General features: G+C 43.3%; 1 protein-coding gene across 1 annotated transcript in view; it reads right to left on the bottom strand.

Annotated features, from left to right (window-relative positions):
- The window catches only part of LOC121290145 (cGMP-dependent protein kinase 1-like), a 79694-nt gene that overhangs the window by 46819 nt on the left and 7749 nt on the right, over positions 1-25126 (bottom strand). The window contains exon 2 of the mRNA XM_041210371.1: positions 9796-9962. Coding sequence (XP_041066305.1) covers positions 9796-9962 — 167 coding nt within the window. The remainder of the gene's footprint in view (positions 1-9795; positions 9963-25126) is intronic.

Here is a 25126-nt window from a genome sequence, read left to right as displayed (position 1 = left end):
ATAATTATTAATGTACAGCAATGTGTTATATTTAGTAGTGAAAAGCAGCAAAATATTTATAGTCCCTTCACGTTCCCATTAACTCTGATTAATTTTTTTGCAGTGGTATGTGAAAGCGGGTGGGGTATTGCCGGTAGGTGATCCGTGGGTCTTTTACTCCATTTAAGTGGTACCCGGATGAAACAGTTTGAGAACCATTGCTTTATGATATTCTATAAGATCACTCGTGAAGAGTTTTCTTTAAAAAAAAATTTCCAGGAGTGTAATGTATGCCTAAAAGAAGCACCTTTTCTCAGCTGCCCTGGTAACATTATCACATGGGTTTGCATTTAAGAAAAGCCAGCCTGTTTCTTTGTGTCAAAAGCATTCACATTTCCATCTAGACGACAATGATTATCCCACAGAAGTGCAGGTTAATTGGATGTTCTTAACAGTAAGATACCAGGGAATAACCAGTGTGTTCAGACTGCTAGCTTCAATAAAATGGTCCTAGTTTCTAGGAACAGGAGGAGGCCATTTAGCCCCTCAAGCCTGTTCTGTCATTTAACAGATCATGGCTAATCTGTATTTCAGTTCCATGTAACAAACTTGTGCAGTGATATCCTTGATGAAGACAAATCTATCAATCTCAATTTTGAAAGCTTCAGTTGACCCCCAGGTAGACAAACAGAAAGGGAAATGTCCATATATCCACTACTCTTTCAGTGAAGGGGTTCTTCCTGTTTTCAATCCTAACTGGTCTAGCACTCACTTTAAGGTTATGTCCCCTTGTTCTGAGCTCCTCCAACAGAAGAAATAGGATAGTTAGACAGAAACTATCAAATACTTTTTTTCATTTTGAACACCTCAGTTAGATCAGCCCTCAATCTTCTGAGCTTAAGGGGGTACATGCCAAGTATATGCAACCTGCCCACATATTTTAACCCTTTAAGCTATGGGATTGTTCCCGTTAGCTTGTGTTGCACCCCTTGCAAACATCTTTCCTGAGTTTTGATGCCCAGAATAGAATGAAGTACTTCAGATGGGATCTGAACGTGACTCTGTAGAGACAACAGGTTCCATATCACCATAAGGAAGTACTTGGGAGCCTGAGATGGACAATATACACCACAGCAATTAGATAAGTCAGCCTGTTTGTATCCTCATGCAGAGTGATGCCAAGTTTTCCTATTATTTTCATTCATTCAAATTTGACCATTTTTAATTGCCCCTTAGGAGGTGGTGGTGAGCCATTTACTTGAACCTCTGCAGTTCATGCAGTGTAGGTACACCCACAGTGTTGTTGCGGGGCGGTGGGGGGAGGTTTCAAGATTTTGATGGTGGACAGGCTTTGAGATGTCAGGGGGCAAATTATTTGCCACAGTATTCCAAGCCTCTGACTGTACCTCCTCTTGTAGCCATTTATATGGCTAGTCCAGCTTAGTTTCTGGTCAATGGTAACCCCCAGGGTGTGGATGGTGGGGGATTCAGTGATGCTAATGCTGTTAGATGGTAATGCCATTGAATGTCAAGGTAGCGTGGTTAGATTCTTGTTGGAGTTGGTCATTGCCTGGCACTTGGGTGGCACAAATTTTACTTGTAGTATTAGTAGCATGGCATGTCAAGCTCTGATTTATATATAATCTCCACAATGAGGTATGCTCACAAATGAATCTTTATCAAGTGTAGCATTTGAGAGGTCGGGGATTTAATAGACCACTTTAGAACATCAATGAATATGGAGAGTAGGGGTTGTGGTTGGGAAGGAGGGCCCATACTTCTAGTTCTGCACCCTGTAAGCTTTCTGTTGCCGCTTTTATTTTTGGAAAGGGAGTGCTGAGTGAATGCCAGATCCTTCCCCAGAGAGAGGGTCCCATTCAGGCATCTCCTGCAAGCCAGTTATAGAACAGGGTTGTCAAAAAGCTGAGCTTGGAGCACCTGCCCAGTTGGTTACTGGACACAAGGAATTCAAGGAGTAGGAAGAGGAAACTGCAGTGTTTGTGATCTTCCAAATTTGAGATTCAGAGAAACAGATTACTTTTCTTCAGTGATATTGTGAATTATGAAATTCTCTCAGCAAAAAGTTGAGGGATTACATGTTTTGCTGCTTAAGATGGGAATCAGAAGCCACAAATGCTCAGTGAGCAGTTGAGATAGAGAAGGTCCCAGCACCAATCTCCACCTGGGCTTGGAAGACTAGAAAGGGAACATGGGTCAGAGGTACCGCTCCTGGTCTTTACTGGAACAGCAAGGAAGTTGGGTAAGGCCACAATCAGGCTTGCTCATCCCACCCTTCACCCTGAAGGTCAATTGCCTTCAGATGGTCAAGATGTGAATAATGACCAGTTGAACAAAGTAATGGAGGGTGGATGCCAACTGAACATCTAAACTCAATGTCTTCAGGAGAGTAGGGGAAAACGCTGGCAAGAAAACCACCGGAGTTGCACTCTGAAAAAAGCACAGTTGACAGGCTACAGTCTCATTTGGCCATGTATTCTGCACAAGCAATGCCTGTAGAGATCTATAGTAATCACAGAGAAAACGTCAACCAGCATTGCTGATGCTGTGCAGCATACAGCTAGCCTTCAGATGTTACTGGAAAGAAATGGCTTCACTGTGACAGTATGACCTCTTGCCTCCAGCTCCATTACTGGCAGGTGTCATGAACAATTTGAGGGATAATTCAGGACCAGAATACAGGAGGATTTACTTATTTTTGTGTTAGAATTCACAGTCACACATAATTGAGCCTGGAATTTTTTTTGTAGTCAGGCTGCAGATAGCATTAGATAGATTGGAATGATAGCAGGGGAAGGAAAGTAACAAGTCCCTGGTGTGAACATTTATCCATAATTCAGGGAGAGAGAGAGAAAGAGAAGAGATCAAAGTGACTCAGAAGACAAAAGCCTGTAAGCATCGAGTGCATGAATAGTGAGTCAAGAAGCGTTCTTGATAGTTAAAGAATGGAGGGTCCTCATCACCACTGTGACTAGTCTCCTCAATAAAATATCCCTTAGACAAGGAAAATAAACTAAGCAGATTTTAATCAATAGAAGTGAAGCAGCAGTGGACATAAATCTACTGGTTGGGTATCTGCGCCCAGCACAGGACTGAACAAAGGAAGGATAGCGAGTGAGATGCTTCAGCAACCGAAGACTCTAGTGTGCTACCAGCTGAGAAATTGAATATTACCGAAAAGAGACATCTTGCACTCAAGACAAACGCAAGAATACCAAATTTCAAACCATCACAACAATTTACACAACAGGATAAGAGGGTGCTGACTGGGTGGCAAGTCAACTGCCAAGGTGTTGCCATGGAGGAAGCAATGGTGAACTATAGAGTCCCCAAGCTCCCAGGCAATTCAAACAAGACACAAGGCTTGAACATGTTCCTTTTGTTTGCAGAGAATGGGTTCCTGCATATGAATATATGTCACTTACAGCAAGCATAAATGAGCCCTGTTATGAACTTGATTGATTATCTTAAACTGGTTGTTAGTGTCGCTATTAGTGCACTCAAGTTGTTCTGCAAGTGCTGTCTAGCCACAGAATCACATCTAACAGTAGCTGTTTTAATTTGGGTTTTGCAAGCATGGGTTTGTCAAGTACGATCCGCACATCATCCTGACATGAAAATATATTGCGGTTCCTTCACTGTCGCTGGGTCAAAATCCTGGAACTCCCTCTCTAACAGCACTGTGGGTGTACCTACACCACATGGACTGCAGCGGTTCAAAAATACAGCTCACCACCACCTTCTCAAGGGCAATTAGGGATGGGTAATAAATGCTGGTGTCGCCAGTGATGTCCACATCACTGAATAAATTTAGAAAAATTAAATAAAAAAAAAACAGCCGATTGCAAACAACCAAAGGGACATGCTGTTTGATTTGGTTGGCCAATCCTTGGGATTTATGGCCCCCATGCCTGGCATCACACCATTTCATCCATTCCCAGTCCACAGAATCAATGGATTAAACCCCATCTCGTTCACTCCCATTGTATAGAATCCCAAAGGGTTAACCTTCCCCATTCATGCCCATTATATAGAATGACAATGGTCTGGATTTGCCAGACAGTGGTAAAGCAAGGGCCCTGACCTCGAAGAAAGCTGTCCACAAAGGTCTAGCAATTTCTGCAATGCTGACTTCTTCTCTGATGACAATTTAAATCTGGCACCAATCTTGGCATGCAGCAGCAGTGATGTCAGCAAGCAGGGTGAACAGCCAATCACAGTGAAGTAGCCTTACAGGCAGCAAATCAGGGAATTAAAACCACTGAATCCTTTTACTTTTAATTTGAAATTTCAGAGAGCAAAATAAATTATAATTGAATTTAAAAATAATCCAAAATAAAAATAAACAGGTTTCGATAAAAATTAAAAGTTGTTTTTTTAAATCATAATAGAGGAATCATGACATTCCACAAACTAAAAAATTGAGATTTTCAGGGCCAGAGTAGGTGTTTAACAGGAATTATGAAGTTAGTAAGCTGTTAAAAATCCAGTTACACTGCATTCAACAAGATGTAACTTTTTTCAAGTGTTTTTACAGCGAGAGTAACAGGGTAAGAGTAGAAGTTCTAGTTGGTTGAAAGATTTCCCATTGATTGCATCTGGGTGGACATCAACAGTGCACCTTTTGGAGAAGCACAGAGCCACTGACAGCAACTTCTTTAATAGAGCACAAAGCACGAGATGCTTTGAGTCGAGGCATAATGCAAGGCATAGATGTGCAAAATACAACCGGATCCATCAGAAATACAATGAATTTTTACTCCCTGGCACAACTGGGGACTTACTGGCGGACAACACCAAACATCGAGAGACTTTTAAAACTGCCAAAAGTTATGAAATAAAGAAGAATGAAACCATTTTTTAAAAAGTCCAATTTTTTCAGACATTTGTTGCTGGTAATGGTTCTGTGGTCACAACTTTATACCTCCTCTAGACCCACCTTGGTTTCTTTACTTCCCCCTTTATCATCCCTTTTTCATTGCCCCATCATCTCTTTTGTCATTTTATCATTCCTGCCCTCCACCCTTCCCTCCCCATCCCCCTTCCTCTGTACTTGTTTATAAACTGATAAGTGTCTAACTTCTTTAAGCTCCGGTGAAAGGCTATCAAACTTAAATGTTTCTCTCACCACAGAAGATTCCTGACCTGCTGTGAATTTCCAAAATGTTCTCTTTTCATTCCAGACTAAACTTACCTCGGCTATGCCAGCTGTGCAGCTGGAGGCCATCATACATCAGGACTGGAAAGTACTGTACTTCCATATCCTTTGCGTGGATCGACAGCATATCTCCACAATCTCCACAGCTTCTCCCCAGTAGGTTGCAGCCCAAAGCAACACCTCCAACAACTTGACTCAACAGTCAAACAGCTCAGAATTCAGGAGTTACCAATCTTAATTAGGTAAGACATAACGAGTCCATTGATTATTTAAGTTGCAGTTAGGAGAAAATGTAATAATTAGCCACATAATGTGCTACAGATTATTCACAACGCTGTAAAACAGAGCAAATTCAACAATCACATTCTCACCTCCTCCTGTATGGTCCAAGCATACTGGAGGGTCTCACCTTGTAGCTGAATTGTAGACACTGCCTCAGATTATAACCATTCACTTACTTGCAGTGTTGACCAACTCGAGCACTAACACCCCAAATGGATTCCCTCGGTCTAGTACCGCTTACTCCATGGCTCCCTTGCTCAGCTTGTGTTCTCTGGTGTTATAATTTGACTACTGCACTTGCTATTCATAGCACAGGACAAGGTTTTTGAAAGGAGAGATGACAGCATCATCACAACTGGACTCTCTACCATCTCAGCTTCAACAGAAGCTATATAAATAATGCATCGCTCCTATACACAAGGACAAAACCTGAGAGAGGCAATTTTACACTCCTTCTGTTCTAAAAGAATACTCCCGGGTAGCAAAGTGACTTACTGAAATTCAGAAAGGCAAAGGGTTAACACACTTGGGCAAAATATATGCAAAACAAAAATAGTGACAGACAAACCTTTGTCACATCTTAGATGTCAACTAAATATCTAGAAATGAATAATCTTGCTGCAACGACATGGTAAGGGATATCAGCTCTCTGCGAACCTATTCAAAGTCTTCGTCTCTCAGCAGTACTTTAGCTGCCTCAACAAAAGAGGTCAGCATTTCCTTTGGTGATTTATTTCACTATGAATCCAGTACTGCACACAAACGCAGCATAGACTCTTCCAAACTAAAAGCAACACTTCCCGAAAGCAACACCTGCAGAAGCCTGCAGCTGTCAGCTTTCGACCTGATATGTGTGAGAGTTACTGCACAAAGATGGTGAAAGGATTGCTTATTTCAGTTCTTGTTATCCTCTTTGTGTGCACTGGGTGCAGTTCCACAGGCAGCAGCCTGTCAATCAGTCTGCTACCTTGCTCATGGTCACTGAATGGCTTGATCTGAACCAGGACTCAAGGTGCTTGACCAAAACAAGCAGAGCAGTTCTACTGATCTCATTTTCGCTGCATGTCCACACATCTCAACTGAAATGTGGGTCCTGTAAAAGGTGGGTGATACACTCTGCCAGATATCCGCCCAGGTGACAATGACGCTGGGTGTCAGTGCACGCCAGGAAGTTGTGGACATCAGGTGCATGAGAACACCACTCGCTGCAAGTTCTCTCTAAGTCACACACCATCCAAACTTGGACATATATCGCTGTTCCTTCATCACGTTCAGGTCAAAATCCTGGAAGTCCTTCCTTAACGGCCCTGTGGCAGCCCCTTCACCACACAGGCTACCGCAGTTCTGAAAGGCAGCTCACCACCAGCTTCTCCAAGGCAACTAGGGATGGGCACTTAATGCTTGTTTTTCTAGCAAAACTCATATGTAAGTTCATGCCAGCTATAGCTCAGTGGGTAGCATTCTCACCTTTGAGTCACAAGGTTCTGGGTTCTAGTCTCACTCCAGGATTCAAGTACAAAAATCAAGCTCAATACTCCAGTGCAGTGCTCTGGGATTGGTGCACTGTTGGAGGTACCATCTTTCGGATTAGAAGTTGAACCAAGGCCCCACCTGCCTCTTGGGTAGATGTAAGTAATCCCATGTCACTATTTTGAAGAAGAGCAGGGGAGTTCTCTCTGGTGTCCTGGCCAATATTTGTCACTCAATCAACATCACAAAAAAAATCTTCACTTCGCTGTTAGTGGAAGCTAGCTGTGTGCAAATTGGGCTGCTGCGTTTTCTACATTACAACAATGACTACACTTCAAAAAGTGCTTAATTGACTGTCCAACATTTTGAGATGTCCTTGAAAAGCACAATATTAATGCAAGTCTTTCTTTTCCCTTTCATATCCAGGGAGTCAATGCAAAAGAAAAACATGTTCTTTATGGCTGTCTCATTGTTGGAGATCCCCAAAGAACTCAACCCTCACCTGCAATGTCCTTTTGCCCCAAAACAAGTTTATAGACAATGAGCTGAAATATTGAAGTGACCTACAGTATGTAAATGCAGTCTAAACAGCATCTACACACTGGTTACTATGTTTGCAACATGAGAACTCCAACTAGAATTGGCATGACCCATAAATGTCAATAACCCTTATGTATTTTTCACAGCACGTAGCAGGCTGCATTGAAGCAGATACATCTTTCAACTGCGTTGAATGGAGTTGGTGAAGTGTTGCATTCAACAATCTCCTCAGCTTTAATCAGTCCTAAAGGGGCTAGATTAAAAAATATGACGGCAGATAAGCAATGGAAAACACTTAAAGGATTAATTCATAATTCGCAACAAGCATATATTTCCATATGGAGTAAAAACCCTCTTGGGAAAAGTGGTCTAAGCATGGCTGACAAGAGAAGTTAAAGACTGCATTAGATTAAAGGAAGGCACTCATGTTACCAAAGGGAGTAGTAAGTCTGAGGACTGGGAGGATTTTAAAATTCAGGAAAGAATGGCAAGGAAATTGGTGCAGCAAGAGAAAATAGAATGTGAGAGTAAACTGGCTAGAGACCTCGTAAACAGATAGTAAAAACTGCTTTCAGAATATAAAAAGATTAATGAGAGTAAATGTGGATCACCTAAAACAGGAGAAATTATAATGGAAATAAGGGAATGACAAAGACATTAAACTTGGGATTGGCCTTCAGGGTAGAAGACTCAAAAAAAACAACATTCTGGATGTTGTGGGGTACCAAGGGTCTTATGAAAATGAGGCACTTAAGGATATTATTAATAGTAAAGGAACAGTACTGGAGAAATTAATAGGACTAAAACCCGACATATCGCATGGATGTGATGGCCTATGTTCTAGGGTGTTAAAAGTGGTGGCTATAGAGTGAATGCTTTGGATTCACTATTCCAGAATTCTGCGGATTCGAGAACATTCCCATGATTGGAAGGTGGAAAATGTCAGGTTTCTGATCAAGGAAGGAGAGAGCAAACAGGGAACAAAAGGCCAGTTGGCCTAATATCAAGAGGAGGGGAAATGCTAGAATCTATTATCAGGATGTGATAACAGAGCACTAAGAAAATCATAATATGATTAGGCAACAAACACAAATTTATGAAAGGGAAATTGTGTTTGACAGATCTTTTGGTGTTTTTTGAGGTTGGAACTAGCAGGGTGGGTAATGGGAAATCAGTGGATCTAGTGTGCTTGCATTTTCAACAGGTATTGGATAAGGTGCCTAACAAGGGGTTAGTACACAAAATTAGAGCTCTTGGGGATGGGATTAATATATCAACATGGACAGAAATTTGGTTAACAGATATAAAGAGAGAGTAGAAATACACAGGTCATTTTCAGGTTGGCAGACTGTAGCTAGTGGAGTACTGCAAGGATCAATGCTTGGGCCCCAGCTATTCACAATCTATATGAAAGACACAGATGCAGGGACTGGGTGTAATGAATCCAGGTTTCTTGACAATACAAAGTTGGGAGGGAAGGTAAGCTGCGAGGAGGATACAAAATGAGTGGGCAAGAACATGGCAGATGTACTATAATGTGGAGAATATGACATTTATGCAGCCTGGTAGGAAAAATAGAAAAGCATAATTTTTTTTTAAAATGGTGAGAGACTGGGAAATGTTAGCATTCAGAGGGACCTGGGAGTCCTTGGACATGAATCATAGCAAGTTAACATACAGGTGCAAGTAATTAGGAATGCAAATTGTATGTGTTATTACAAAGAAATTCGAGCAGAAAAGTAAATAAACCTTACTGTAATGGTATAGGGTCTTGGTGAGACCACACTTAGAGGACTGTTATACTTATCTGAGAGAAAGTGCAACAAAAGTATGTACTGATTCCTAGGAGAGGGGCATTGTCTTCCAAGAAGATTTTGAGTAGACTAGAACTAAATTCCCTAGAGTTTAGAAGATTTAGAGCTGATCTGATTGAAACATATAAAATTCTTAAGGGGCTTAACAAGGGAGATGTTGGGAGGATATTTTCTCTGGCTGGGGAAATTAGAACATAGGGTCACAGTCTCAGAATAAGGGGTCTGCTATTTAGTACTGAGATGAGGAGAAATTTCTGCACCCAGAGGGTTGTGGATCTTAGGAGATCACTACCCCAGAGAGAGCTGTGAATGCTCAGTTGTTAAGTACATTCAAGTCAGAGATTTTGGGATACTAAGGGAATAAACAGATCAAAGGACAGTGCGGGAATGTGTAGCTGAAGAAGATGATCAGTCAAGCTTTCAGTGAATCCTGGTGCCGGTTCGAGGGGCTGAATGGCCTACACCTGCTCCTATTTCTTAGTGGCAGATTTTTCAGCTCCCAGCAATTGGAAAGAATTGAGTTTGCATTCCTACCTTCCATTACATACACCAGCGAGCCCACGTCTCCCTCTTCGATTACGTAACTGTCCTGCGTGTACTCCACCGGGTACATGCAATCCACAATCTCCTGGATCTGAGACATCTCCAGATTCTTCATGAAGTCATTCTCCAAGATGGCATCCTTGATCAGCTCCTTCGACCTGTTGCACAGAACAAGAAGCACATCAGAGATGGACATTGTGAAATCAGCAGTACGCACACATTTATCCACTTAACCTACTGGCACCTGACGGATTTGAGACACAAGCTTCCGCTCAATGATGTTGTGCAGTGAGCTCCCGATCTCAGGTGGACTGTCTTGAGAGTCCCTGAGTGATGGCGGGGCACTTCCCTGAACATACCTTCTCTCAATTGGTTATCCACCCTCTGCAACATATCCTATAACAGTATGGAAATCTTAGTGTCAAAATCGAGGCTCAACCTATTCTTACTCACACTTGCCACTCAAATTTATTCATTCATTTCCAGGGCTTCCGAAGCTCTGAAACTTTACTCAGTGGTTTCCTCATCCTGAAAACTCAAATTTCTTACGCCCCAAGCTTCATGCCACCAAATCCTATTCTGCTTCCTCTCATTTATCTTCAGCTATTACAACATTGTATACCTTGAACCTTCTCGATACGAGAAAAAAGGACCCCACACATTATTATGGAAATGTGGCCAAGTAATAAAGATCAGAATGGTAGTCCAATGTTGTTGGAGGAAGGGGGTTAATAAATTGATCCACAATTCTTGACTCAACAAACTGAGGAAAAGCTGGTTTACCCAGCTACATGACTGCCTATAACTGGTGTGCATTTAACAAGCATCCAAAACTGACACTCTAGTCTTTCAGGAACTTGTGGTATCTCTGTAACCTCTGCAAGCCCTCCGAAAACTCAGTTCCTTCAATTCTGGCCTCTTGTCCTTTAGCACTTCAGCTGTCACGGTCCAGAGCTCTGGCATTATCCCTAGACACCTTCAGCATCTCCAAATTCCTCCTATTTTAAAACCATCCTCTTTGGCTCAAGTGATTTAGTAATATTTCAGAAGATGTATTAAGATGAAGGCACAGAGGCAGGTTTCGATCTGCATCCACCACACTCCTTCCTAGACAGTGCTTTCCAGGCCCGTGTAAGGAAAGTTTTCCTTGTGTCACCACTGGTTATCTTGCCAATCCCTTTGTTGAGAAAAGTGAGAGAGAAAATACCATAAATGAAGGAAAAGTGAGCCAGTGCTGGTAAACTAAGGGGTTAAAAATATTAAGATTGTGGGCACCAAGAATTTTGAGGTTCTGAGGAAGGATTAGTTGGAGGAACAGATGGTGCAAATGAGCCAGAGTTTCAATGCAATGAAGTGACAGGAAGCAGGATGGGTGTGTAAGATGGAATATTTGGGGATAAGGAGGAAGAACAGAAGTAAGTTCAGAAATACATGAATTATTGTTGCAGCAACGAAATAAAGAGAGAGACAGAGTTGGTTTAGTTTCCTGATCTGCTCGAAACCTGCCTCTGTGCCTTCATCTTGATACATCTTCTGAAAATATACTCTGGATATTGAACTTCTGATACAGTTGCTGCAGTTTAACGTGGTCTTCTGCCTTGCAGGAGTATAGGTGTGTGAAACACAGGAAGAACTGGCAGAAGCAAAATTATTGGGTTCAATATGGATAATTTGCCCCAACCCAGTCAGTTTATATTCTATCTGTCCAAGAAATGGTAAACAAATTTCACTCAATTGCAGCACTCCCAATTCACAAGTCAACTGGTGCTTCTGTTATCAGCTGTGGCTCAGTGGGTAGCACTCTTGCTTCTTAGTCAGAATGTTTGTAGGTTCAAGTTCCCACTCCACGAGGCTTGAGGACTAAAATCTGGGCTGAGGCTCCAGTGTTGAGAGAGTGCTGCACTGTTGTAGATGCCATCTTTTAGATGAAATGTTAATCCAAGCCTCTGTACTCTCTCGAGTGGATGTTAAACAGCCCATTGGTATTCTCTTGAAGAAGAGCAGTGGGGTTATCCTGGTTGATATTTATCCCTCAATTAGCATCAGTAAATCAGATTATCTCATCAGCATCACATTGCTGTTTGTGGGGCTTTGCTGGGCGCGAACTATCTGCCTCATTTCCTATATGACAACAGTGGTCACACTTCAAAAGTACTTAATTAGCTGTAAATCACTTTGGGACATTCCGAGGACATGAAAGGTGCTAAATAAATGCAAGTCTTTCTTTACGTTCAATAGTCTGTATATTGTGGAGCTTTCTGATTCAGTTTCCTCCTGATTAGATGGTCTGACTGATTTGATGGAGTTTGTGCTATGAGTTGTGACAGTATTGGGTGCTGACTGAAACACTCAAATCATCCCCAAGGGAAGCTCTGAATCACCGTGTGCATACAACATGAAAGAAGCACCAATCTATTCACCTTGGACACTGCAGCTCAAAGGGATGGTGCACAAGTATTGACTGGACCTAATGTCAATATTCAACCCTTTTACTTCTGCAACAGCAGAATCTCACTTTAACAAATTAACAGCCCATGGGAAGCAGTAACTAAGCTTCAGTGTAAGGCACACTGTTTAGAGATTTGTTTATTTTGTAGACATAAAGGCTACACATTTAGACTCTTGGGCACTGTTGCTGCTTGAAATTACAATTCTCAGAATACTGCATAGGGGGAAGAATTAGATGACTCACAACAAAGATATATCCCAGCGAGGAAGAAGGCTTCTAGGAAGGGGATAAACTAACCATGGTTAACTAAGGAAGTTAAGGATATTATCAAATTGAAAGAAAAAACAAACAACAAAAGATGACCAAAAAATTAAAGAAGAGGAAGAAAATAAACTTTGAGGGTAAACTAGCAAGTAATGTAAAAATGGACAGTAAGAGATTCTTTAAATATATAAAATGGAAGAGAGAGGCTAAAGTGAACATAGGCCCCCTAGGGAATGATGCTGGGGGAATAATGGGAAACCAGTGAATGGCAGACGAGTTGAATAAATAATTTGCATCAGTCTTAATGGTCCTCATAGCATGCCAAAAATACTAAATAATCAAGGGGCAAAGGGTGGTGGTTGTCGGGGAGTCGGCGAGGGGGGGAGGAAATAAATACAATACTTTCACTAGAGAAAAAGTACTGGGGAAACTAATGGGACTAAAGACTAATAAGTCCCCTGGATTTGATGGGTTACATCCTAGGATATTAAAGGAAGTAGTTACAGAGATAGTGGATGCAGTGGTAGTAATCTTCCAAGAATCCTTAGATTCTGGAAAAGTCCCAGAGGATTGGAAAACTGCCAATGTAACACCCTTCTTCAAAAAGGGAGGGAGGCAAAAAACAGGTTACCTTAGGCCACTTAGCTTAACATCTATCATTGAGAAAATGTTAGAGTCTATTATAAAGGATGTAATAGCAGAGCATTTAGAAATGCATAATATAATCAAGCAGAGTCAGCATGGCTCCATGAAGGGGAAATCATGCCCAACAAATTTAATAGAATTCTTTGAGGAGGTAACAAGCAGAATAGATAAAGGGGAACCAGTAGATGTAATACATTTTGATTTCCAAAAGGCATTCTATAAGCTACCGCACGTAAGGCTACTTAATAAGATAAGAGCCCATGGTGTTGGGGATAGTATATTGGCATGGATAGAGGATTGGCTAACTAATAGAAGACAGTGAGTTGGGATAAGGGGGGCATTTTCAGGATGGCAACCTGTAACTAGTGGAGTGCCACAGGGATTAGCACTGGGGGCCACAATTATTTACAATATATATCTTGGATGAGGGAAGTGAATGTACTATCGCCAAGTTTGCAGATGACACAAAATTGGTGGGAAGACAAGTGGTGGGGATGACACAAAGAGTCTACAGAGGAACACAGACAGGATAATTGAGTGGGCAAAAACTTGGCAGGTGGAATATAATGTGGGAAAATATGAGGTTATGCACTTTGACAGGAAGAATAGAGGAGCTGAATAATATTTAAATGGAGAAAGATTGCAGAAAGCTGCGGCACAGAGGGGTTGGGGGCCCTCATGCATAAATCACAAAAAACTAGCGTACAAGTTCAGCAGGTAATTGGGAAGACAGATGGAATGTTGGCCGTTATTTCAAAGGGAATGGAGTATAAAAGTAGGGAAGTCTTGCTAAAACTATACAAGGCACTAGTTAGACCACACCTAGAATACTGTGAACAGTTTTGGTCCCCGTATCTAAGGAAAGATATACTGACATTGGAAGTGGTCCAGAGAAGGTTCACTAGGTTGCTCCTGGGTATGGAGGGATTTTCTTATGAGGAGAGCTTGAGTAGTTGGGCTTGTACTCATTGGAGTTTAGAAGAATGAGAGGTGACCTTATTGAAACAAAGAAGATAAGATTCTTAGGGGGCTTGACAGGGTAGATGCTGAGAGGTTGTTTCCCTTGTGTCTAGGACCAGAGGGCATAATATCAGAGTAAGGGGTCACCCATTCAAGACAGAGATGAGGAGGAATTTCTTCTCTCAGAGGGCCATGAATCTGTGGAATTCTCTACCTCAGAGGGCTGTAGAGGTTGGGTCATTAAGGATATTCAACACTGAGAAAGATAGATTTTTAATCAGTAAGGGAATCAAGGGTTATGGGGAAAAGGCAGGAAAGTTGAGGATTATCAGATTAGCCATGATCTCATTGAATGGCAGAGCAGACTCGATGGGCTGAAAGGCCTACTTCTGCTCCTACATCTTATGGCCTTATGGACAGAGCAGAACTGGTCTACCTCAACAAAAGCAATTTACTGAGGATGCTGGAAATCTGAAATAAAAGAGAGAAAATGCTGGATATACCCAGCAAGTCAGACAGCATTTGTGGAGAAAGTGTGTTCATGTTTCAGATCAATGACTTGTCATCAGAACTGGATAAAATGCAAGACATAATAGGTTTTCAGCAAGTACAAAGGTAGGGAAAGGGGAGGGAGGAAAAAGAAAAAGGAAGGTCTATGATAGGGTGGAAGATGGGAGATTAAATGATGGAGCAAGGCAAAAGGAGATGGTACTGAGACAATTAAGAAGCTCTGATGAAAGGTCATCGACCCAAAACCTTAACGCTGTTCCTCTCTCAACAGATACTGCTGAGTGCTTCCAGCACTTTCTTGAACCAACTTTTATTTCTTCGCTTTCATTAACTGTTGGATGTTGAATAAAGTTTGGATTTCTATTCAAAGGAAGCTAGAATGTTGTGTTCCATTTAATTGAAGGATACCTACAGGAGTTGCCATTGCATACATTTAGCTGCCTCTTCCTTGTGGTGTGTTGTGGAACCAAGTGTCTTTCTTTCTTCGCCTGACATAACTATGCCCACGGAAGACATTTCACAATTTCTGTGAAATAAAGAGCAATTTGGGAAGGGGTGGGCACTTGCTCCAGGCTCCTCTCACACAACAAGCAAAGCATACTTTATGGTACTTTCTACACATTCAGTATTAACCCCAAATTATTTTTGTGTTTTTCTATTTTCTTAACCACGGGCATAGTGACGTCAGGTGAAGACAGACAAACATTCGGCTCCATAACACACCACAAGGAAGAGGCAGCTAAATGTATGCAATGGCAACTCCTGTAGGTGTCCTTCAATTAAATGGAACACAACATTCCAACTTCCTTTGAATAGAAGTCCAATAGACCAAACCACTTCCTATTCCCCCGATTATAAAGCCTCTCCAAAGAGTAAACCCCTTCCCATTCACTCTCACTATGTCAAACTCCAGTTGAACAAACCCCTTCCCGCTTCTAACTACTGAACGGATATTTGCACAGGTTAAACCCCTTCCCATTGACTCCTATTTCACTGCTGTTCTGAAGAATTCAAACAGACTAAATTCTTTCCCATTTAATCCTTTTGTACGCAATTCCAAATGGACTAAACTGGCTCCTACTCAATCCCAATGAAGTGAAATCCCAATCGACCAATTTTTGTCCATTTCCATTTCTGACACAAGGAACACATTCAGATAATAGATGGCATCAGCAGATAACCTTTCTGCTCAAGTCTGGCTCACATCTCAAATGTGGAAAAAATGTGCTGGATGGAGTCATTACTGGACAACAGAGATGGGCAAGAATCCCCTATGACACCGCACAAAGCTCTATGTCTTTCTTTTCAACCTTTCACATCCAGACTGAAGAGAAGGCTTGCTTTGCAGGCTACATTTCATGAAACTCAAAGCTCATTCTTTGTAAATAGGAGTAAGGTTTCACTCCAGCTAGTACAGTGCCTTGGCACATTCCCCAACCTTAAATGTACTTTTTATAAGTTGGAGCTGCTGTCAGCCATCTGGAATACAGGGGTTGGACTTAATGAAAATTTCATTTTGGAAGCAATGGTGACTTTGAATAATTTGTACCAAGAAATAATTATAATAAGCAATGAATCAGCAGTGAAAATGAGTATGTATGAATGGAACCTGTTTGAAAATTTTAGCAACAGCTATTATGGTGCCTGCAAATGTTCTCCTTAATTGAGAATAATACATTAGCCTTAATGAAATTTATTAATCCAAGGCAATCAAGTCCATAATGATTTCTCCATTCTAGGAATATGCCCCCACAGAGTGAGCCTTTCTTGGAATGGGCCTCCTCAGTCATGTAGCCTCCAGTTGGCTCGCTACCACCTTCTCGAGAAGGATTTGGGATGGGCAATAAATACTGGCCTAGCCAGCGACACCCACATGCTGTGAAAGAACTTTTAAAAATTCAATGCGAGAGTTTGAAGCAACATTGCCTTAAGCCAAGTTTCAGCCTTGAGCGAGTTACCTGAACAATCCTAGCTTCTCAGGGGAGCTTCATTAGTAACACTCCCTCGGATCCATTTTCTCGCCATCAATGTTCCTCATGGGATGGCAGCCCCCTTGTAAAGCTTGTGTTGGAGCCTGATAACTTACCTTCCACCTGAAAAGCTGTTTCCTCTATACAGTCCCAGTCATTCCACCCAACAGAATCCTCAGTATTTCCCCTTCTCAGTATTTCCTGGGCGAAGCTGGCACTTAGAAGCTGTACAAATTCTTTTGCTTCACTCAAATAATCCTGCCTTTTCCCTTCTACCTGAAACAACACATTTTTTGTCACAAACTGAATGGCCTCCAAGATGGTATAAATCTATGCTGAAATACCTTTCTCCATGGATCACGAGTTTCATTCTCAATTTAATCATCACTAGGTTACTTTCTCATCATTTCACCAGTATTTTCTTAATCCACAGTTATATTTTCTGCTCCATTACAGGTAGAGCTTTTCTGCTGCATTTCATGCCCCTTGCAAATGCCCTATTTGTTCCAGCACAGCAACTGTATTCTCGGTACTGCTAGCAGGCAAAAAAAAAGTTAATTTTGTATAGTAATGGCAGCATCTCTAGCAAATGTGTTCACAGTGTGGATAATTATTCCACAGCAGATCAAAGCTGACAGCTTCTGGGTTTTTCAAGGATCGGTACATTGACTGCAGGAGACAGCGCTGTAACTGACGTAGGTAGAAACAAAGCAACTCAAAGACATCTGTCTTTCACTTAGCTTTAAGTAAAAATAACCAACTGTAAGCAGCTGGTCACTTAAATTGAAGGTAGAAGCAGCACAGTGATGCTCTCCCTTGCTACGAAGGATGCAGGGCGGTGACAACAGAAACTAGTCAAGCTATAGCATTGGGCAGAGATGCCAAACGGGGGCTCAAGTAATCCATTCTGGGAAGTAGGGGAGAGAAAAGAAACTGACGAAATATACGTCTCCCTGCATCATTCTGGAACACCATTTGAGGACGTGACATTAACACAAGCCTGTTGTGCACCTATGCTTTTGGCCAAAGAATGCTGAAATCCAAAGACAGATGAACCTTAGATAAGAACAGTGGGCTGCTGCAATTGCCTCAGCCTCCTTTTTTTTTTAGAAGTGGTAAGATCTCCAGGACTTCTTGCCCTTTCCATTACCCAGTGATGCCAATGGGATGAGGGGCACAAGTGATGTTTTCTGTTCAGGTTCACTTGGGCTGAGGTTTCAGGGACCTTGCAAGCTCCAGTGCAAAAGGGCAGATGGGGAAAATATCAAAAACAGCAGAAGAACTTCAAAGCATTTCTGAATTTATTGCTGAAAGTTCATTTATTGAACTGAACCTCAGATGATTTTAATTTCAGACATTAAAGCTGAACCAATATTTGGATACCAGAGAAAAACCCTGCACACATTTGTGTCCATGTGCAGGATGCAGTTATCCCCAAATGCAGAGCAAACTAAAAGCTGCAGGATAACTGTTCCCTTGATGTCTCACCTAGACAATTGTTTAACAAGATATTTATAATATGATAAATCATTGGCTCTTCACAGGAGTGTTATAAAGCAAATTTTGAGCCACATGAGAAGGTATTAGGGCAGATGTCAAAAAGCTTGGTCAAAGATGTAGGTTTTAAGGGGCATCTTAAAAGAGGAAAGAGAAGAAGATGCAGGGAGGTTTATGGAGACAATTCCAGAGCTGGGGGTCTGGGGTAACTGAAAACACTGCTGCCAATAATGGAGCAATTATCAGGGATATACAGGATGCCAGAATTGGAGGAACACTAGCCTCTTGGAAGGTTGGTTAAGACATGGTCTGCAGAGTTTTGAATGACCTCAGGTGTAACAAGGGTAGAAAGTGGGGGGTTGGCCAGGAGTGTATAGTAGTCAAGTTTAGAAATAACAAAGACACAGATGAAGGTTTCAGCAGCTGAAGCAAGGGCAGAAGGAAACATTAAGGAAGTGGAAAAGTGGAAGAGGGAATTCCCGGTCGAAATAGGTTGTTTTAGTGATGGTTGGGACAGTGGTCGAAAACTCATCTGGCGGTCAAATATCACACCGAGGTTGTGAACAGTCTGGTTCAGCCTCAGCCAGTTGCCAGGGAAATAGATGGAATTGGTGGCTGGGCAATGGAGTTTGTGTGGAGACAGAAAATAATGGCTTTGGTATTCCCAATATTTAGCTGAGGAAATTCCTGCTCATCCAATACTGGACATCAGATAAGTGGCCTGACAATTTATATACAGTGGAAGAGTTTAGGAGAGGTGGTAGAACTGGGTGTTGTCAGTGTATATGTGAAAACTCATGCCGTGTTTTCAGATGGTGTCACTGAGGACAGCGTGTAGATGAGAAATGATGGTGGGGGTTGGGGGGGGGGTGGAAATCGCAAGGTTTGGAGCCTTTGGGGACACTAGAGATAACAGAGCAGGAATGGGAGCAAAATCCTATGCAGCTGATTTTCTGGCTATGACCGCATAGATAAGAATGGAGCCAGGTGAGAGCAGTTCCACCCACCTAGGCAATAGTGGAGAGGTGTTGGAAGAAGATGGTGAGGTCAACCATGTCAAAGGCTGCAGATAGATTGAAAGATTAGGAGATTAGGGAAGAGCATCCCACAGTCAGCATTGCGGTGAGGCAGTCTGGGAAGAGTGTCCTGCAGTCAGCATTGCGGTGAAGCAGTCTGGGAAGCAGTCACATCAAAAAGTGACATCAACACAAAGGTGGGAACTGATTGATGAGTAGTGGGTAAGTGTTTTTCTCCAGTTTAAAATAGATTAAGCTAAGGGAAGGTAAGGGTTCTAGTTTTTATTTAAAGTACATAAATAACTTTTTCACTGTACTTAACTTAAAGTAAGGGTTTTTTTTCAACTAGAGGCATGGCAGGGCATCTTAGTCCTGTGTTATGTACCATCTGCAACATGTGGGAAGTCCTAGATGCTCCTTGCGCTCTGACTGACCACATGTGCAGGAAGTGCCACCAGCTGCAGCAGCTACTCGAGCTCCGAGTTTCAGAGCTGGAGGCACTGAGGTGCATCCGTGAGACTGAGAGTTTCGTGGATAGCACGTTTTTAGACATGGTCACTCCACAGCTTACGGATTTGTGGACAGAGAGGGAACAGGTGACCATCGGTCAGAAGAAAGGTGTCAGGCAGGTAGTCAGGAAATCCCCAGGGTGCATCGCGCTCGAGAACCGTTTTTCTGTGTTAGAAAATGGTGAGAGTGGTGGTTCCTCTGGGGAGTGCAGCCACGCTCATGGCACTGTGAGTGGCTCAGCTGTACTGGGGGTGGGGGTGGGGGGAGGTAAAAGAGGGGAGGAGCAATAGTGGTAAGAGACTCGATAGTAAGAGGAACAGACAGGCCTTTCTGCGGCCATTGATGTGACTCCAGGGTGGTATGTTGCCTCCCTGGTGCCAGGAACAAGGATGTGACTGAAAAGCTGCAGGGCATTCTGAAGGGGGAGGGCAAACAGGCAGAGATTGTGGTACATATTGGTACTAACGACTAGGTAGAAAAAGGGATGAGGTCCTACAAGCAGAATTTAGGGAGCTAGGAAACAGATTAAAAAACAGGACCTCAAAGGTAGTAACCTCTGGATTACTTCCGGTGCCATGCGCAAGTGAGTATAGAAATAGGAGGTCAGTCCAGATGAATGTGTGGCTGGAGAGATGGTGCAGGAGGGAGGGCTTTAGATTTCTGGGACATTGGGACTGTTTCTGGGGGCGGTGGGACCTCCACAAGGCGGACGGGTTGCACCTGAACCGGAATGGGACCAACATCCTTGCGGGGAGCTTTGCTAGTGCTACTGAGGAGGGTTTAAACTAACTTGGCAGGGGCATGGGATCCTGAGAGGAGGTTCAGCAGGGGGAGATGCACAGCCAAAATTAGCAGGGAGAACAAGTGAGTCTGCAAGGCATAGAAATTATAGGCCAGTTAAGGCACAAGGGAGTTTGGCAAGGTTGGATGGTATATATTTTAATGCAAGGAGCCTGACAAATAAGGCAGATGAATTGAGGGCACAAATTAACACATGGTAGTATGATGTCATTGCTGTCACAGAGACATGGCTGAGAGAGGGGCAGGATTGGCAGCTCAATATAAGGTCTTCAGATGAGACAGGGAAGGAGGTAAAAGAGGAGGGGCTATTGCAATATTGATCAAGGAATCAATTACAGCAGTAAGGAGGGATGACATCTTAGAAGGCTCCTCAAATGAAGCCATATGGGTAGAACTGAAAAACAAAAAAGGAGCAATCACATTGCTGGGACTGTACTATAGGCCCCTAAACAGTCAGAGAGAAATAAAAGAGCAGATATGGAGGCAAATTTCAGAGAAGTGTAAAAATAATAGGGTAGTAATAGTGGAGGATTTCAACTTCCCCAACATTAACTGGGTAAGTCATATGTGATAGATTTAGAGGGAGCGGAATTCTTAAAATGCATCCAGAAGAGCTTTTTAAGCCAGTATGTAGAAGATCCTACAAGAGAGAGGGCAGTCCTGGACTTAATTTAGGGTATGATGCCGGGCAAGTGGTAGAGGTATCAGCGGGGGAGCATTTGCAGATAGTGATCATAGCTCTGTTAGTTTCAAGGTTCTTATGGAAAAGGACAAGGATGGGCCGGAAATCCAAGTTCTAAATTGGGGGAAGGACGATTTTAATAAGATCAGATATGATTTGGCCAGAGTGGACTGGGAGCAGCTACTTTTAGGTAAATCTGCGTCAGAGCAGTGAGACTCATTCAAGAAAGAAATAGGGAGTGTACACGGCCAACATATTCCAGTAAAGACAAAGGGTGGGCCCAACAAATCCAGGGAACCCTGGATGTTGAGGGATATACAGGATTGGATAAAGAGAAAAAGGGAGGCTTATGGCAGATACTGAGGGCTCAAAACAGTGGAAGCCTTGGACGAGTATAGGATCTCGGGGGGACTTAAAAGGGAAATTAGGAGAGCAAAAAGGGGCATGAAAAAACACTGGCAGGTAAAATGAAGTAAAAGTCAAAGTTCTTTTACAAGTACATTAACAGTAAGAAGATAACTAGGGAAAGAGTAGTGCCCATTAAGGACCGTACTGGTAATTTATGTGTGGCGCCAGAAGACGTAGGTAGGGTTCTAAATGAGCACGTTGTATCGGTGTTCACAAGTGAGAAGGACGACGTGGGTATGGAAATCAGGCAGAAGGACTGTGTAATTAAAGAAATTTACTTAGAAAGGAGGAGGTTCTAAGTGGTTTGGCAGGCTTAAAAGTAGATAAATCCCCAGGCCCGGATGAAATATATTCCAGGCTGTTGAGAGAGGCAAGGGAGGAGATAGCATGGGCGCTGGCAATAATTTTCAATACCTCTCTGGCCACAGGAGAGGTGCCAGAAGACTTGAGGACAGCCAGTGTGGTACCATTATTCAAGAAGGGAGATAGGGATAAACCAGGGAACTACAGGTCAGTCAGTCTAACCTCAGTGGAAGCAATTCTGAGGGACATAATTAATCTACATTTGGAGAGGCAGGGATTAATCAAGGACAGTCAGCACGGTTTAGTTAAAGGGAGGTCACGTCTGACCAATTTGATTGAATTTTTCGAAGAGGTGACCAGGTGTGTAGATGAGGGCAATGCATTTGACGTTGTCTACTTGGACTTCAGCAAGGATTTTGATAAGGTCCCGCATGGGAGGGTAAGAGCCCATGGGATCCAAGGCAATTTGGATCCAGAATTAAAACAAAAACAGAATTACCTGGAAAAACTCAGCAGGTCTGGCAGCATCGGCGGAGAAGAAGAGTTGACGTTTCGAGTCCTCATGACCCTTCGACAGAACTTGAGTTCGAGTCCAAGAAAGAGTTGAAATATAAGCTGGTTTAAGGTGTGTGTGTGGGGGGCGGAGACAGAGAGAGAGAGAGAGAAGTGGAGTGGGGGTGTGGTTGTAGGGACAAACAAGCAGTGATAGAAGCAGATCATCAAAAGATGTCAACAACAATAGAACAAAAGAACACATAGGTGTTAAAGTTAAAGTTGGTGATATTATCTAAACGAATGTGCTAATTAAGAATGGATGGTAGGGCACTCAAGGTATAGCTCTAGTGGGGGTGGGGAGAGCATAAAAGATTTAAAAAAAATTTTTAAAAATAATGGAAATAGGTGGGAAAAAGAAAATCTATATAATTTATTGGAAAAAAAAAGGGGGAAACAGAAAGGGGGTGGGGATGGGGGAGGGAGCTCACGACCTAAAGTTGTTGAATTCAATATTCAGTCCGGATGGCTGTAAAGTGCCTAGTCGGAAGATGAGGTGTTGTTCCTCCAGTTTGTGTTGGGCTTCACTGGAACAATGCAGCAAGCCAAGGACAGACACGTGGGCAAGAGAGCAGGGTGGAGTGTTAAAATGGCAAGCGACAGGGAGGTTTGGGTCATTCTTGCGGACAGACCGCAGGTGTTCTGCAAAGCGGTCGCCCAGTTTACGTTTGGTCTCTCCAATGTAGAGGAGACCACATTGGGAGCAACGAATGCAGTAGACTAAGTTGGGGGAAATGCAAGTGAAATGCTGCTTCACTTGAAAGGAGTGTTTGGGTCCTTGGACGGTGAGGAGAGAGGAAGTGAAGGGGCAGGTGTTGCATCTTTTGTGTGGGCATGGGGTGGTGCCATAGGAGGGGGTTGAGGAGTAGGGGGTGATGGGGGAGTGGACCAGGGTGTTCCGGAGGGAGCGATCCCTACGGAATGCCGATAGGGGGGGGTGAAGGGAAGATGTGTTTGGTGGTGGCATCATGCTGGAGTTGGCGGAAATGGCGGAGGATGATCCTTTGAATGCGGAGGCTGGTGGGGTGATAAGTGAGGACAAGGGGGACCCTATCATGTTTCTGGGAGGGAGGAGAAGGCGTGAGGGCGGATGCGCGGGAGATGGGCCAGACACGGTTGAGGGCCCTGTCAACGACCGTGGGTGGAAAACCTCGGTTAAGGAAGAAGGAGGACATGTCAGAGGAACTGTTTTTGAAGGTAGCATCATTCGAACAGATGCGACGGAGGCGAAGGAACTGAGAGAATGGGATGGAGTCTTACAGGAAGCGGGGTGTGAGGAGCTGTAGTCGAGATAGCTGTGGGAGTCGGTGGGTTTGTAATGGATATTGGTGGACAGTCTATCACCAGAGATTGAGACAGAGAGGTCAAGGAAGGGAAGGGAAGTGTCAGAGATGGACCAAGTGAAAATGGTGGAGGGGTGGAGATTGGAAGCAAAATTAATGAATTTTTCCAAGTCCCGACGAGAGCATGAAGCGGCACCGAAGTAATCATCGATGTACCGGAGAAAGAGTTGTTGATTACTTCGGTGCCGCTTCATGCTCTCGTCGGGACTTGGAAAAATTTATTAATTTTGCTTCCAATCTCCACCCCTCCATCATTTTCACGTGGTCCATCTCTGACACTTCCCTTCCCTTCCTTGACCTCTCTGTCTCAATCTCTGGTGATAGACTGTCCGCCAATATCCATTACAAACCCACCGACTCCCACAGCTATCTCGACTACAGCTCCTCACACCCCGCTTCCTGTAAGACTCCATCCCATTCTCTCAGTTCCTTCGCCTCCGTCGCATCTGTTCCAATGAAGCTACCTTCAAAAACAGTTCCTCTGACATGTCCTCCTTCTTCCTTAACCGAGGTTTTCCACCCACGGTCGTTGACAGGGCCCTCAACCGTGTCCGGCCCATCTCCCGCGCATCCGCCCTCACGCCTTCTCCTCCCTCCCAGAAACATGATAGGGTCCCCCTTGTCCTCACTTATCACCCCACCAGCCTCCGCATTCAAAGGATCATCCTCCGCCATTTCCGCCAACTCCAGCATGATGCCACCACCAAACACATCTTCCCTTCACCCCCCCTATCAGCATTCCGTAGGGATCGCTCCCTCCGGAACACCCTGGTCCACTCCCCCATCACCCCCTACTCCTCAACCCCCTCCTATGGCACCACCCCATGCCCACACAAAAGATGCAACACCTGCCCCTTCACTTCCTCTCTCCTCACCGTCCAAGGACCCAAACACTCCTTTCAAGTGAAGCAGCATTTCACTTGCATTTCCCCCAACTTAGTCTACTGCATTCGTTGCTCCCAATGTGGTCTCCTCTACATTGGAGAGACCAAACGTAAACTGGGCGACCGCTTTGCAGAACACCTGCGGTCTGTCCGCAAGAATGACCCAAACCTCCCTGTCGCTTGCCATTTTAACACTCCACCCTGCTCTCTTGCCCACGTGTCTGTCCTTGGCTTGCTGCATTGTTCCAGTGAAGCCCAACGCAAACTGGAGGAACAACACCTCATCTTCCGACTAGGCACTTTACAGCCATCCGGACTGAATATTGAATTCAACAACTTTAGGTCGTGAGCTCCCTCCCCTATCCCCACCCCCTTTCTGTTTCCCCCTTCCTTTTTTTTTCCAATAAATTATATAGATTTTCCTTTTCCCACCTATTTCCATTATTTTTTAAATTTTTTTTTAAATCTTTTATGCTCTCCCCACCCCCACTAGAGCTATACCTTGAGTGCCCTACCATCCATTCTTAA

Source organism: Carcharodon carcharias, chromosome 17, assembly GCF_017639515.1.
Source record: "Carcharodon carcharias isolate sCarCar2 chromosome 17, sCarCar2.pri, whole genome shotgun sequence".
In the NCBI taxonomy this organism is placed as follows: Eukaryota; Metazoa; Chordata; class Chondrichthyes; order Lamniformes; family Lamnidae; genus Carcharodon; species Carcharodon carcharias.
The sequence above is the reverse complement of the archived record's forward strand: the minus strand, read 5'-3'. Positions and strand labels throughout refer to the sequence as shown.